We start from the raw sequence: 12,398 nt of genomic DNA on the forward strand, positions 1-12,398 counted from the left end.
TCACTCCTTTGGGGATTTAGTACATCTATTCTCGCTGTCACTAGCACAGATACCGTGTGGAAGGGGACTCACTTTTCCAACCGCATAATCCCATTCGTGGAAACATGGAGCCGTAAAGATACCGGCTCCTCACTTGGATCAGATTACTCCATGCGCAAGACACAAGGTGATGGAAGAGGAAGGTGGCCTCTAGCATCCTCTGTTGTTGCTTATATAACAAGCCACAGCCACACACATACTAACTCTGAAATTTCTCTGGTTTCACAGCTTATGATCAAGAAAAGTCACGTGGAAGCTGTTACAGAGGACAGCCCTTGAGTACTCAAACCAGAGGCTGCTTTGGGGTTGGCCTACAGAGCACCAGACCAGGTGGTCAAACCGTGGCAAAACAGCATGTTTTGAGAGCTGAAGGGAGATATCGTGTTACGCTGACTCAACTCTTTACATAGGTACCATTCAACTCCTGCGGCGAAAAAAACACCATAAAGCAGATCCATTTCCTTAGCCAAGGGCAAATAATACTTTTTCCCTACAGACCCATGGGGTACCTGAGCGTGCAAGTGTTCTGCTGGAAAGGTTGTATTTTGACATAAGCATGACATAGTGTTTTTCCTGTATTTAGAGGCAACACGCATAGCTCACCATCATGGAGTGATTTAGAAACTTGATTAGACCATTGGGCAGCTTGCGTTTCCTCAGTCAAAAGGCAGCTTTGCCGTCTATCTCCCTCAGCGTCGATGGCTCTTGTTGCACAGCCCACTGCACAGTAAGTGTAAAGTAGTTCTTACTGCCACTTTTCATTTGTTTGGGTTTTTTTTTGTCCCAGATAAAAGGGCAAAATCATTAAATACTGGCTGACCACTTCATTTCACATGAGTGAAGATGTTGGTACAGTAGGCTGATTTCCAAATAAAAGTTTAATGATTTGACACGCGGCAAGAAAAAGAGCAGGCACTCAGGTTTTATCCTCATCCGCACACGAAACAACTTTATTTCTTGTAACAGATGATGAGCAGCATGGGTCTGCGGCCGCAGAAGGGAGAGTATCACTGAGTCCTGACCTCTGCTCGCCTCACCTGGCTATTTTACAAAGCCATCATCCTCCCATTAAGGCAGCAAGTACCATACCAGTACTCCCACATCACCGGGAACCACGCGGCGCGTTCTCCTCTCCACCTCACAGCCTCTTGCTCAGAGACAGAGGGAAAACATCGAATGAATAGGGCAGCTGGTAAAATGCAGAGCTTTCCCCCTGCTTGTGTTGTTAAAATTGAGATATGACTTCAAATAACTTTAAAGCAGTATAAAAAAGTATCACCAGTAAGTTACGCATATACTCTACTCAGATTTGTTTGCTCATCTGAACCTGAAAACTAAATTCTCTAAATGTGACTACTTACACAGTACTTTCACGTTCCTATGTCATGCAAAGGTGATTTGCAAATAAGATTTTTAATAATGGAAATAATGCTTTCTCATATAATAAAAGGTCTATGAGTTATTTTTGCTTCTTATGATTTAATTTTAGCCCTAAAAATATCAGGATTACACCATTTTTTTCTTACGGTTTTAAGATTTCTCTAGGCAAACAAAATATTCACAGCGAATGTGACTAATCAAAGGGGAAAGATACTGGTTCTTCAACAGCAGTCTTTTCATTCCAAGATAGTAATCAGTCAATAAAGTTAAATAGGTAAATTATTGTTGTTGGCGGTGGTGTTTTTGTTATAAGTTAACAGAAACAAGTCCTTCTACAGTCTAAAGAAGCTTCTCCTTACCTCCACTCACCCTCCTGGCTCTTGAGACACCCTTTGGACTTTTTTTTTCTTTTCTTTCGCTGGAAGGAAATACATACCCATACTTCCATCGTAAAAATCAGATTAAAGAAATTATTTTCATTATTATTAAAAAGCAAAAAACAAATAGCCTGAGACGATTTTCCCTTCTCTTTTTCAAGCCATCTTTAGCAAGTCAGATAAAATTTTTCTCCCCCTGTGAAATGCCTTGTCTTTCCTTTTGGAAGATTCTCTTTCCCCTCTCTCAGGCTTTCTTTTGAAATGTGGAAAGGAAGGTGAAAGAAACAGGAACACCTACGCACAGCAAGTCCCACCACAGCCAAGGCTTTTCATACATGAAGGTGTTTTAAAGTAAAAATGCCGCTCTGACGTTCCTAATATGATAGAAGGTGTCCAGTATCTAAAGGGGGCCTACAGGAAAGCTGGGGAGGGACCCGTTATCAGGGAGTGTAGCGACAGGATGAGGGGTAACGGTTTTAAACCAAAAGAGGGTAGATTCGGATTAGATGTTAGGAAGAAATTCTTTCTTCTTAGGGTGGTGAGACACTGGAACAGGTTGCCCAGGGAAGCTGTGGATGCCCCATCCCTGGAGGTGTCCAAGGCCAGGCTGGATGGGGCTTTGAGCAACCTGGTCTAGTGGGAGGTGCCCCTGCCCATGGCAGGGGGGTTGGAACTAGATGGTCTTTAAAGTCCCTTCCAACCTAAACCATTCTAAGATTCTATGATAACAATATAATATATGAAGTATAATATGTAATATTATTGTGATATAGAATTGCAATTGTGGTGTGTGGTGGGAGAACAAAGACAAAGCCCCCGTTATGATGTCCATGTAATAACCTCTTGGCATGGGTGTGAAATAACACGGGGGGGAGCTTCCCTCGGACCTACTCTCCCCCTCACCCCGCCGTCCTCCTCACCTGCTCTCACCCCACAGACCCCACTCCTGCCCCATCGCACACCTCCCCGCTTGCTCCCCCCCAAAAAACCACCAGCACTCCCAGGCCCCCACAGGCCACTTTGAGGGGTATATTATATTCGGGGACCTTATTTTCAAGCCCGGGTGCTTTTGCAGAACGCAGCCCGCAGGCAAAGCATCCCTCCCCGGGGCCGGGGGGCGGCGGCGGGGCCGGGGGGGTGGGGGAGTGGGGGGTGCGGACCGCCCCTCGGCCCCGCCGCCGCTGCGGGCGGTGTCGGCGGCTGCGGCGGGCGGATGGCGGCGGAGCTGGGAGCGGGGCTGCGCATCTTCCGCGATGTGAGTACGTGGCATCCTTCACATGAAGCCTTCCCTCCAGCACAGACAGCAACTGCAAGCGTCTGGGGGGGGAAGGAGGGGTACGGGGCCGGGGCGTCTTTTTTTCCTGTTTTGCCTTTTTTTTCTTGTCTTTTTTTTTTTTTCCTTTTTTCCCCCCTTTTCTTTCTTTTTATGTTTTTTTTTCTTCTGGAGCCGTGATTTCTTCCCTGGGTGGAAGGGTGTGAAGCCCAGTGAGGCAGCGGGTCTTTCCCTTTCCCTTTCCCTTTCCCTTTCCCTTTCCCTTTCCCTTTCCCTTTCCCTTTCCCTTTCCCTTTCCCTTTCCCTTTCCCTTTCCCTTTCCCTTTCCCTTTCCCTTTCCCTTTCCCTTTCCCTTTCCCTTTCCCTTCTCTTCCCCTTCCCCTTCCCCTTCCCCTTCCCCTTCCCCTTCCCCTTCCCCTTCCCCTTCCCCTTCCCCTTCCCCTTCCCCTTCCCCTTCCCCTTCCCCTTTCCCCTTCCCCTTTCCCCTTTCCCCTTCCCTTCCCTTCCCTTCCCTTCCCTTCCCTTCCCTTCCCTTCCCTTCCCTTCCCTTCCCTTCCCTTCCCTTCCCTTCCCTTCCCTTCCCTTCCCTTCCCTTCCCTTCCCTTCCCTTCCCTTCCCTTCCCTTCCCTTCCCTTCCCTTCCCTTCCCTTCCCTTCCCTTCCCTTCCCTTCCCTTCCCTTCCCTTCCCTTCCCTTCCCTTCCCTTCCCTTCCCTTCCCTTCCCCTTCCCCTTCCCCTTCCCCTTCCCCTTCCCCTTCCCCTTCCCTTTCCCCTTCCCTTTCCCCTTCCCTTATTTTAAACTGGTTTTACCGTTTAAAATGTTAATGAGGGCATTGAGTTTGCATCCAAGGGGGTGCAGGTTAGCCGTTTGGGGTGGTTAGGAAAGGCGCTGGGTGAAAACGCTGTCACTTTTCAAAATACATTGCTTGGATTTTTATTATTTTCTTTTTTTTTCTGGGCTTTTCACTGAAGAGTTTCTTGTGCTGCAAAAGTTGTTTTTTTTTTTTCCCAAACTGTGCAGGCTCCCTCCTGTACCATTAGACCCTGATGGGTTTGAGATGTCCGGGGTTGATGTGCAGATTAACCCTGAACCCCTCAGCCCTTGAGGGGGATCCCAGCGAGGTGCCCTCCTGTGCACCCTGCCATCCTTCCCCTCAGGGGTGCTGTGCCAGACCATCACCAAGGGCTCAGCATCTCACAAGACATAGCTGTCAAGTTTTTTGTCTAACCTTGCCCAGCACAGTGTTTCTTTGATCCAAGGCAAGTCCCGATAAAAGGCAAACTCCCACCCAAAGGTCTCTAAAGTATCCCCTGTCCTTGATGAGACCTACAAAGCTGCAGACCATCTCTGCTACCAACTCTGATCTACTTCAAACCAACTTTTATACTGGTGTTAGTCCACAATATCAGCTGGAAATGACATGTTCTATATTAAAGGACCCTTTATCCTGGTGTTTTCTCTAATGTGCCACACTAACTTCCCCAGTCTTTTTCCTCAAATCATTTCAAGGCAGCCCCCATCTGCTCATCTCCTTATTTTTCTAGCTTCCATGAGAAATCATTTAAATTAGACTCTTTGTTGACTTTTATTATTTCCATTCAAGTGTATATTGGAAATGCAGCTTTTTTGTCTCATAAATACCACTTGTAAGAGAAACAGGAGAATTACAGGCATACATCACAAAGACAGAAGAGAAACCCAAGTTGCCAGGAAAGAGTTAAAAAACATTAAATGGAGCCAACTGCCCAGTTTAACTCAGCACACTGGGTTAGGAAACCGCACATGGTCAGAATATCTGATAAAATGAAAACTTCTGATTTCACACAAAGAAAATAAATATTAAATGAAAATTATTTGTTTACTTTTCAGCTATTTCTTAAACCAGTGTCAGGTTCATATTTATAGAAAAGCAGACGCCTTTCACAAAGCTGGTGAAGAAGAGAGAGGGGGGCTGCAGCTGTAGTGCTGCTCTCACATCTGGAGGAAAACCTTAAATTCAAACTTAGTCTCTGCCCACTTCAAAGCGGGGACTGGACTCTGGGGGTTCTTCCTGCTGTGAGAGTACACTCACGTCATAGATATCTGGGGGTGTGCAGCTTTGCGATTCCCCCTTAGTGAAGTACCTCCACCTGTATAAACACATATATATAACCGTAAATTAGACCAGGCAGCAAGAGCCTGGCTGTAAGCCTGCCCGGAAAGGGCAAGGCGCTGAGGTCCTGGTCCCACTGGGAGATAGTCAGAGACCTAATGGGGGCGATACCTGACTTCTAAGGCAACCTCCTCCCTGGTCTTGTGTCAAAGTCCCTATCAAGCACCCAAAGGATTTTAACATTTCTTTCAATTTGGGGTTAAAAAAAATTAATAATTAGTTAATCCAAATTTTAAATAATAATTAATTAATTAATAAATACATGCGATTTAATTAATTAAAATTAATTTTAAAAGAAAAAAGAAAAATTACTTAGGCAGAAACTTTTGCCATCCTTCACCCGTATTTATGGGGCGCTTCTAGTTGCTTGAAACTCCGCTCCTGCAGCTGTCCTAGCCCTATACATCCATAAGCCCGCCCCGAGCAGCCAGCGGCGCTCTTGCTCACGTAGGAGTCTTGCCCAAGGTGTGGGCTGCGTCACCTGCTGTGGCTGTAACACCTCTGTGGGTCTGGACGGGCCCTTGCTGCCCGTGGCACAAGTCATCGGTCATCGGTTCATATTGCTTGGGTCCACGCTGGGCGTATTTATCAGCTCGCTGAAGCACACCTTGCTCTTTCCCATCAGACGTGCAGCTCAGCCCAGGCACCTGCGAGGCGAGCAGCGGGATTTCAGCGCTGGCCCCTTTGGTATCCATCTGCCCGGGGGCACCCGCTGTTCCCTTTCACCAGGTGGAACTGGGCAGAAGAAAGCCGTTAGATCTCAGAGCGCTGTGTTTCTTCACCCTCCCCAAATTTCACAGATCTCTCCACCTCCAGGTGAAAACCTGCAAAACTTTTCAGCACACTGGTTTTGCCGTCTGGTAACATATAGTTCCTAACTCCAGAGCAGCACCAAGTCCTACAGGTAGCACGGAGGTGGGTCCCTTGACAAACAGACTGACCCGTCCTTCAGGTCACACAAAAAGGAAACAAGGCTGCTTGCCAACGAGACAGGAGGAAGACCAAAAACAGTTCCCCCAAAAATCCAGCCAAACCTGCCAGGAATCTAGAATTGTATTTTACCCGTTAAAGATTGTACAAAGATTTCTTATTTTGTTCTAATAATGCTTTTAATGATCTTTCCTTTGCTCCGCATTTAGTCTTTTGTTCTCATTAGGAGAAAATTTCCAGTTTAAGAGTAAAAATTTAAAACCCCTAAACGGTCCAGTCCTCACTCTGCAAATTGAGTCACAACGTATTATTTATTTGTATATATAGGGAGGAAAGATTTCATCTTACTAAGTTTATTTCATACTTTATGTGCTGTAAACTAGGTCCAATGCAAAGTTCAACTTAGGCACCATCAGTGAAGTCCTGGATGTGGCTCACAGTTCTGTTAGTTGCCCGCCAACCCCACCCTGCAGAATACAGTCGTGAAGATGCTCCAACAGAGCTTGGCGCCTGGATCTCATTTGGTTTCACCTCTAGGAGCAGAGCAGTTATGGCATGTGCTGGACAAGCTGTTTAAATACTACTAGCAGCTTATCAAACTGGAGAACGTTTCCATTGCTGTCAGCTCTCAAAAATGTATATGCCCATTTTGAAAGTCTCTACTTTAGTGATATTCATAGCAGCAATAGAAACTATATTCGGAAGATTTGCTTTCTTCCCTTGCCTAAACTTATTATAGCGTTGCCTGGACAACTCCCCATTGCAGTTCAGGCTGAAGTAACTATGGGGGCTATCTCTGGAAACATAGCAGGGTGACAACGGACGGCAATTGTACATGTCTGAAGTGTCACATGGTGACCCACGCCACAGCAAAAACACCTCATCCAGAGAGCAGGGAACAAAGAAACTGGAGGAGAGACCCTCTATCGCTTCCACTCCCTATCCCTGATCCTTCCTTCAAAGCGTGCACTAACGTGGTGGTACCTGCGGTGGGATTCCAGCAGGCACAGGCGGGCACGCCGGAGTGTCACCAGGTGCTGGGCCCCCCCACCGGTGGCAGTGCTGGGCCTGGAAGGTTCTGCCACCTCTCCACGCAGGATGCACCCCTCGGCATCCTCTTCTCGCGCTTTGCACGAGGAGTCCCAGACTCTCTCCTGTGTATTTAAAGAGCTCCTCCGGCCGGTGGCGTTTGCAGTGGGGAGAGGAGGCAGACCTGCACATGGGGAGGGTTAGCTGAGGGTTAGCTGGGGTCACGTACAGGTGGGATGGCAGAAGTACCGCAGGGGAGGATCCGCAGCAGCACCCCCGCGCTGCCCTTCCCTTCCCACCTCATAAACCTCTACGCTTTCCCTCTCCCCTTCCTTCTCTGTCTGTTTTCTACTCCCTATCAGAGCAATCCTCAAATTTGCTCCCACACAGCTGATCTCACTGCCTCCCACACCCAGTCTGATCCCTTCGTGCCACCCGGCCCCTCTCCTGACTTATCCCTTTGCTTCCCCCACCCACACAAACCCTGAGTCTTTCTCACCATCTCAGATGCTCAGCGCCCCCTCCCAGCTATCATCCTCGCTCTGCTTCTTGAAACCACTTCTCTCAACCCCGAATCCAGTATCATGGGAGCCATATGGTATCAGGTTTTGTGCCTAAAGATGATCCCTATAAGCCATGCACGAACTCAAAAATAAAGCTGGTTCTTATTAGGGTCTTGTTTTTCAGTCCACACAGCACAGGAGGAGTTAAAAAAAAGCAATACTCTGAGGAAGGATGGAGACACACGAAGAGCTTTCGAATTTTATGCAGCCTTGTGAAAATATGATGTAGAGCTCAAACTATAAATGCCCACTGAATACAGCATTGTGTGCTATTAATCCATTAAAAAAAAAAAAAAGAAAAGTGATTCTGTTCTCTCTCTCTTTTTGTTTAGATATTAAGAAGAGCAGACAAGAATGGTAAGGCTGATCATGTGTCTTCCCCCTCCCTTTGGAAAAAAAAAATCCATCATTGATTCAGCATTTTAAGTCATGTTTTAAACATCCTAACAAGAAAACCAGCCATCCCTCATATCATTTTGTGTTTTCTATGGGTTCAATGCACTGCATTTTGTTGTGCACTGGTTCATCCTGTGGGTTCTTTAAGGGCAGATCTTGTGCTTTCACAATTTGGCATGTGTGTTTGATTTGCACTTTGGGTGCACGTGGGTGTTTTCTTAGTGACATTGTGTTCACAAGAAGGTTTGAAATACTTGTTAGTAGTTCCAGCTTATTACTTTTTATAAACACCATAGGCTATATCCAGCAGTCAGACTTGCTTCCTCCATTTGGCAGTTATGTATTTGTTCAGCATGTCGGTCGGCAGAATAAAGCCTTGACTGTTACTCACATATTTATAACACAAAAGTAATGAGGTTTTTATTATGTTCCTAATCAAAAGTTTTGCCCTCATGCCTACTGACTGTTTTTCCTTCCCCATATACTTTTTCTCTTGTTTAAATTCCAGAATTCGGAGCATAGTACTGTAAGGCTTCACAGATGCTCCAGTTTGGCCTCAGCAGGGGACGGTCCTTGCTGTAAGGACTACAGGGGCAACCACTGGATTTTTTTTTCTGCTGGTATGCATAGTCATGGTCTTGAACCTGACTTTAACTCCTTTTCCCATCTCAGAATTGCTGCGCAATTTTGAACCGGTTGCATTGTCATTTTTGTGCCACATACCCCAGCAGAGAAATGAAGCCGCTACCATGTCCCTGTGTCACACAGAGTGTGAGATTCGGTATGTTTGAGGCTATGAAGGGCTTCTGTAGCTCTGCATTTACCATAATAGTACTTATACTTAACTCAGATAACCAAATTTAGATCTTACAGGAGGAGAAGAAAACACAAGCTTGCAATTATTTAGCACTGTAATACTGAAGTATGGGAAGAAGGGAGGTGCAACGTCATGCAGAGGTGTGGGCCAGACTTCGGTCTTTTCCTGGAGGCATGGAACAAGGTCAAACCCACAGCTCAGACAGGTTTAACCCTGGCAAGCAATTCCCAATCAATCCTCAGAAAACAGGTATTATGCAAGTTTGATAAAATATACATTCAGGTATTGTCCTGGTTTGAGGTAAAACAGAACCGATCTTCCGTTCAGTAAGTTCCAAACCACAACAGGTATCTGAAGGCAAATTGAGACCACTGAGAAAATCAGAGAGAATAACTTTCAAGGAAGAACTGTTGGACAGCAAGGGGCTACCAGACAGTCTGATGGTATAGCTGAGCCTGTTGAATAACTGTTTACTGTTGCTGAGAAGGCAATCCCACCCCACAGCCCACCTCCGCCTGTGGATTTCTGCCCCAGCCTGTGTATGGCAACTGGCACTTCCCACGACACCATGGCAGGCTCCTTCAGGGAACTCAGGAGCCACAAAATCCATCACTGTGAGAGTTTTTTTGGTATTGTTTCTCTTATCTCCCTCAGTCAGTCTGCCAGTGCCTTGCAAGGGCAGTGATGAGGCAAGTTGAATCCCAACGTGAGGGCTGGGATGGGGAGGAGAAGGATCTTCCCCTTCAGCAGTGCCTTTCCAGCTTAGCTACGTGCCAACCACAGCCAAGCTCTGCTGGCGTTCCCCACAGACCTCCTTGTGGTGTTCGGAATAGATGTTTATCTGTCTGCCCTGAGGACCGATGAGAGCCAGAGCGCATGGTGCAGAGCAGTGGTCATCACCCCTGTGGAGTCAAAAAAGTCCCCGCAGCTCCCTGTCCCTGCCCTGGACTTTGAACTCATGCTCTGTCTCAGCTCTGGTGGATCCACAGCACTTGGGTGAGTCAGGAAGGCTTCCAGTCCTCACTGGGGTTACCCCACAGCTTATTATGTGGCTATTAAAATAGGGGAAACAGCTCACACGATCAGTGACAAATTTGCTAGTTCCAGAACAACACGAAACCACATCAGCCCCAGAGGCTTTGGTCACCGGTGTTCATACCTATATATGGATGCTATACAACATATTATTGGGAAAAAGGTGGCTCCATTCAGTCGCTTTAGGTCTATTAGTTTAAGTCCATGAACTTGAAATGGCTTCAACCTTTTACGTGCTTAATTGTGTTTGCTCAACCGCCAGTTGCCCGTGGGACTTCCACTTTGCCGATCCAGCACTGCAGAGGCTCGTGCCACACTAATAGGGAGGAGATTTGTTTTAAGGCTGGGAAGTGAGGAACCTTCTCAGAACGGTTATGGGATGTGCGAACACTTACCTGACATGTTTACACTGTTGTGAACACAGATTATTAGCTTTTGTTAATGACGAGGATACTTACACTTTCAGTGTCACCAGTGCCACCAAATGTATTGGTTTACAGTAACAAATAGTGTTACTGTCTGTGACGTGCCCCTGTTAAGTTCTCCCATACACTTTTTATTCTCTCTGTGAGAATAAAATACTCCCAAAAATTTATCATCAAAAACGTTACTAGGTACTTGCTTGACAGCAAGAAAAAAGTAAATCCCCAAAAGTGGATCAAGCTGATAAATAGGAGTATTACAGGAGATAGCAGTCTTACTATGAATTTAGGGACTGTGGGACTTCAGGTTAGACTTCCGCAACACAGAAAGACAACTATTCTTGCAAAGACAATATAAAATAAGAGATCAAAAGAGCCATGAGATCCTGTTGAATTGCCATTACTCAAAAACACAACAATAATTTATGATAGCTGGGTTTAATTGAGAAATTCCTTTATCAAACAGTCCCTATTTGAAAGAAACTCCTTTATCAAACATTCCCCTATTTGAAAGAAGCCGTACAAATGTTGTTTCTTTTGGGGTGGTGGTTTCTTCCTTTGCCAGCCCAGGTACATATATCATTCTGTTACCCTCCCATTTCTGGAACTATCAGCTGTGCACAGCTTCCACGAGAGGATCAGCTTCATAAGCTCTATCTATAGTTCTTATTTCATGGCTGAGCAGCTCCGCTCTGTATGGAGCAGACCCACATTCCTCCCGTAACTGAAAAGGCCATGTGATTTTCTTGAGGGAGAACAAGGCATAGGGAAGGAATATCGCATTTATAAGAAATACATAGGTCATAATATTTACAAAAGCAACAGAAAATCCCGAGGGGAAAAAAGCAATTTCATAAAGGTGAGATGTTGCACATTGACCTTTTTGGAAAGGAGAAGTTTCAGGTTTGCCTGTCAAAATGAAATTTTGGTCAGGTTTAATTTACAAAACTCCATGCGTTCCAAGGAAAGCATGTGGATTTCACACAGAACTCATTTGGAAGAATTCCAGCTAAATGGGATGTTCTTCGTTTATTTCATTCCTTTTGCTATTTAAACCAAAATCAAAATCATTAAATTCCTCTCAAAAAATCTTGTCCCTAGCCTGCAAGGAAAGGTGTAAAGAAATGTGGGAAGCTGACCCGCTAAATGCACTCTTTCCTAATCAAGAAAATTTTTACCTCTCATCTCACAGACAACAGTGGTTGCCCCACGCACGTGTGGCTGCAGCACCTGTATGTGCTCGTCTGCATGAGGTGTTTCTCTTGTCTTCTGATATGCTAAGAGGGACATGGGGCACCCCATTAGCCTTGCAGTGATTTGCAATCAAATGAAATTACATCCGTTGTTGGTCAAGGTCACCCAGACCTCCTGACCATGCAGGTTTGACACGTGCCCTATTAGTTTAGCCTCATGCCATAATTCTTTCCTGTTAGCACAGGAATAGAAATTCAAATATAGGCTGTGTTGCAGAAATCCAATCACAAACATTCTGACTGTGAAATTGAAGAAGAAAAGAAGGTAATAATCTACCAAGAATGCAACTCTCAATATTGCAAGAGTAACAGTCTTCCTTCAGCTGAGGGAAGGTGCTTCAACACTGATGGTTCAACACTGACCAGAGCCAAGGAGTACCACAAAGTAGCTAGAGAGCAGTGCTGTGCCTTTGCCTGCATCAAGGTGGGGATCATTTCTCTTCCCATCTTCCTCCTGGGGAAGAAGAGGGTTGCTCTTCCGTTTTTTCAGAGTCTACCTACTTTATCATCCCCAGCTTTTTCTTGGGGGCAGCCTGGCTGCTGCAGATCTATTCTCTTATGACAGTGGAAAAAAAATGACTCCGAGCCCAGTGGCTTGGTTGTGGGCTCTTGAGTGTATGCACCAGCACAACAGCCACCCTCCTGTTCTGGAGGGTGAGCTCCAGAACAGCGTGAGCCTCCCCTCCTGCTCTGGGAACATGGCATGCCCTGCCATTTAAAACTCCCCTTAGC

At 46.0% G+C, this 12,398-nt stretch overlaps 1 protein-coding gene across 1 annotated transcript in view; it reads left to right on the plus strand.

Annotated features, from left to right (window-relative positions):
• Nucleotides 1-3,009: 3,009 nt before the first annotated feature.
• The window catches only part of LOC309669104 (N-terminal EF-hand calcium-binding protein 1-like), a gene marked incomplete at both ends in the record, with an annotated part of 75,398 nt that continues 66,009 nt past the window's right edge, over nucleotides 3,010-12,398 (plus strand). The window contains 2 exons of the mRNA XM_082479703.1: nucleotides 3,010-3,051; nucleotides 8,076-8,100. Of these exons, the coding sequence (XP_082335829.1) occupies nucleotides 3,010-3,051; nucleotides 8,076-8,100 (67 nt within the window). The remainder of the gene's footprint in view (nucleotides 3,052-8,075; nucleotides 8,101-12,398) is intronic.

Source organism: Vanellus vanellus (genome assembly GCF_965231255.1).
Source record: "Vanellus vanellus genome assembly, chromosome: 2".
In the NCBI taxonomy this organism is placed as follows: Eukaryota; Metazoa; Chordata; class Aves; order Charadriiformes; family Charadriidae; genus Vanellus; species Vanellus vanellus.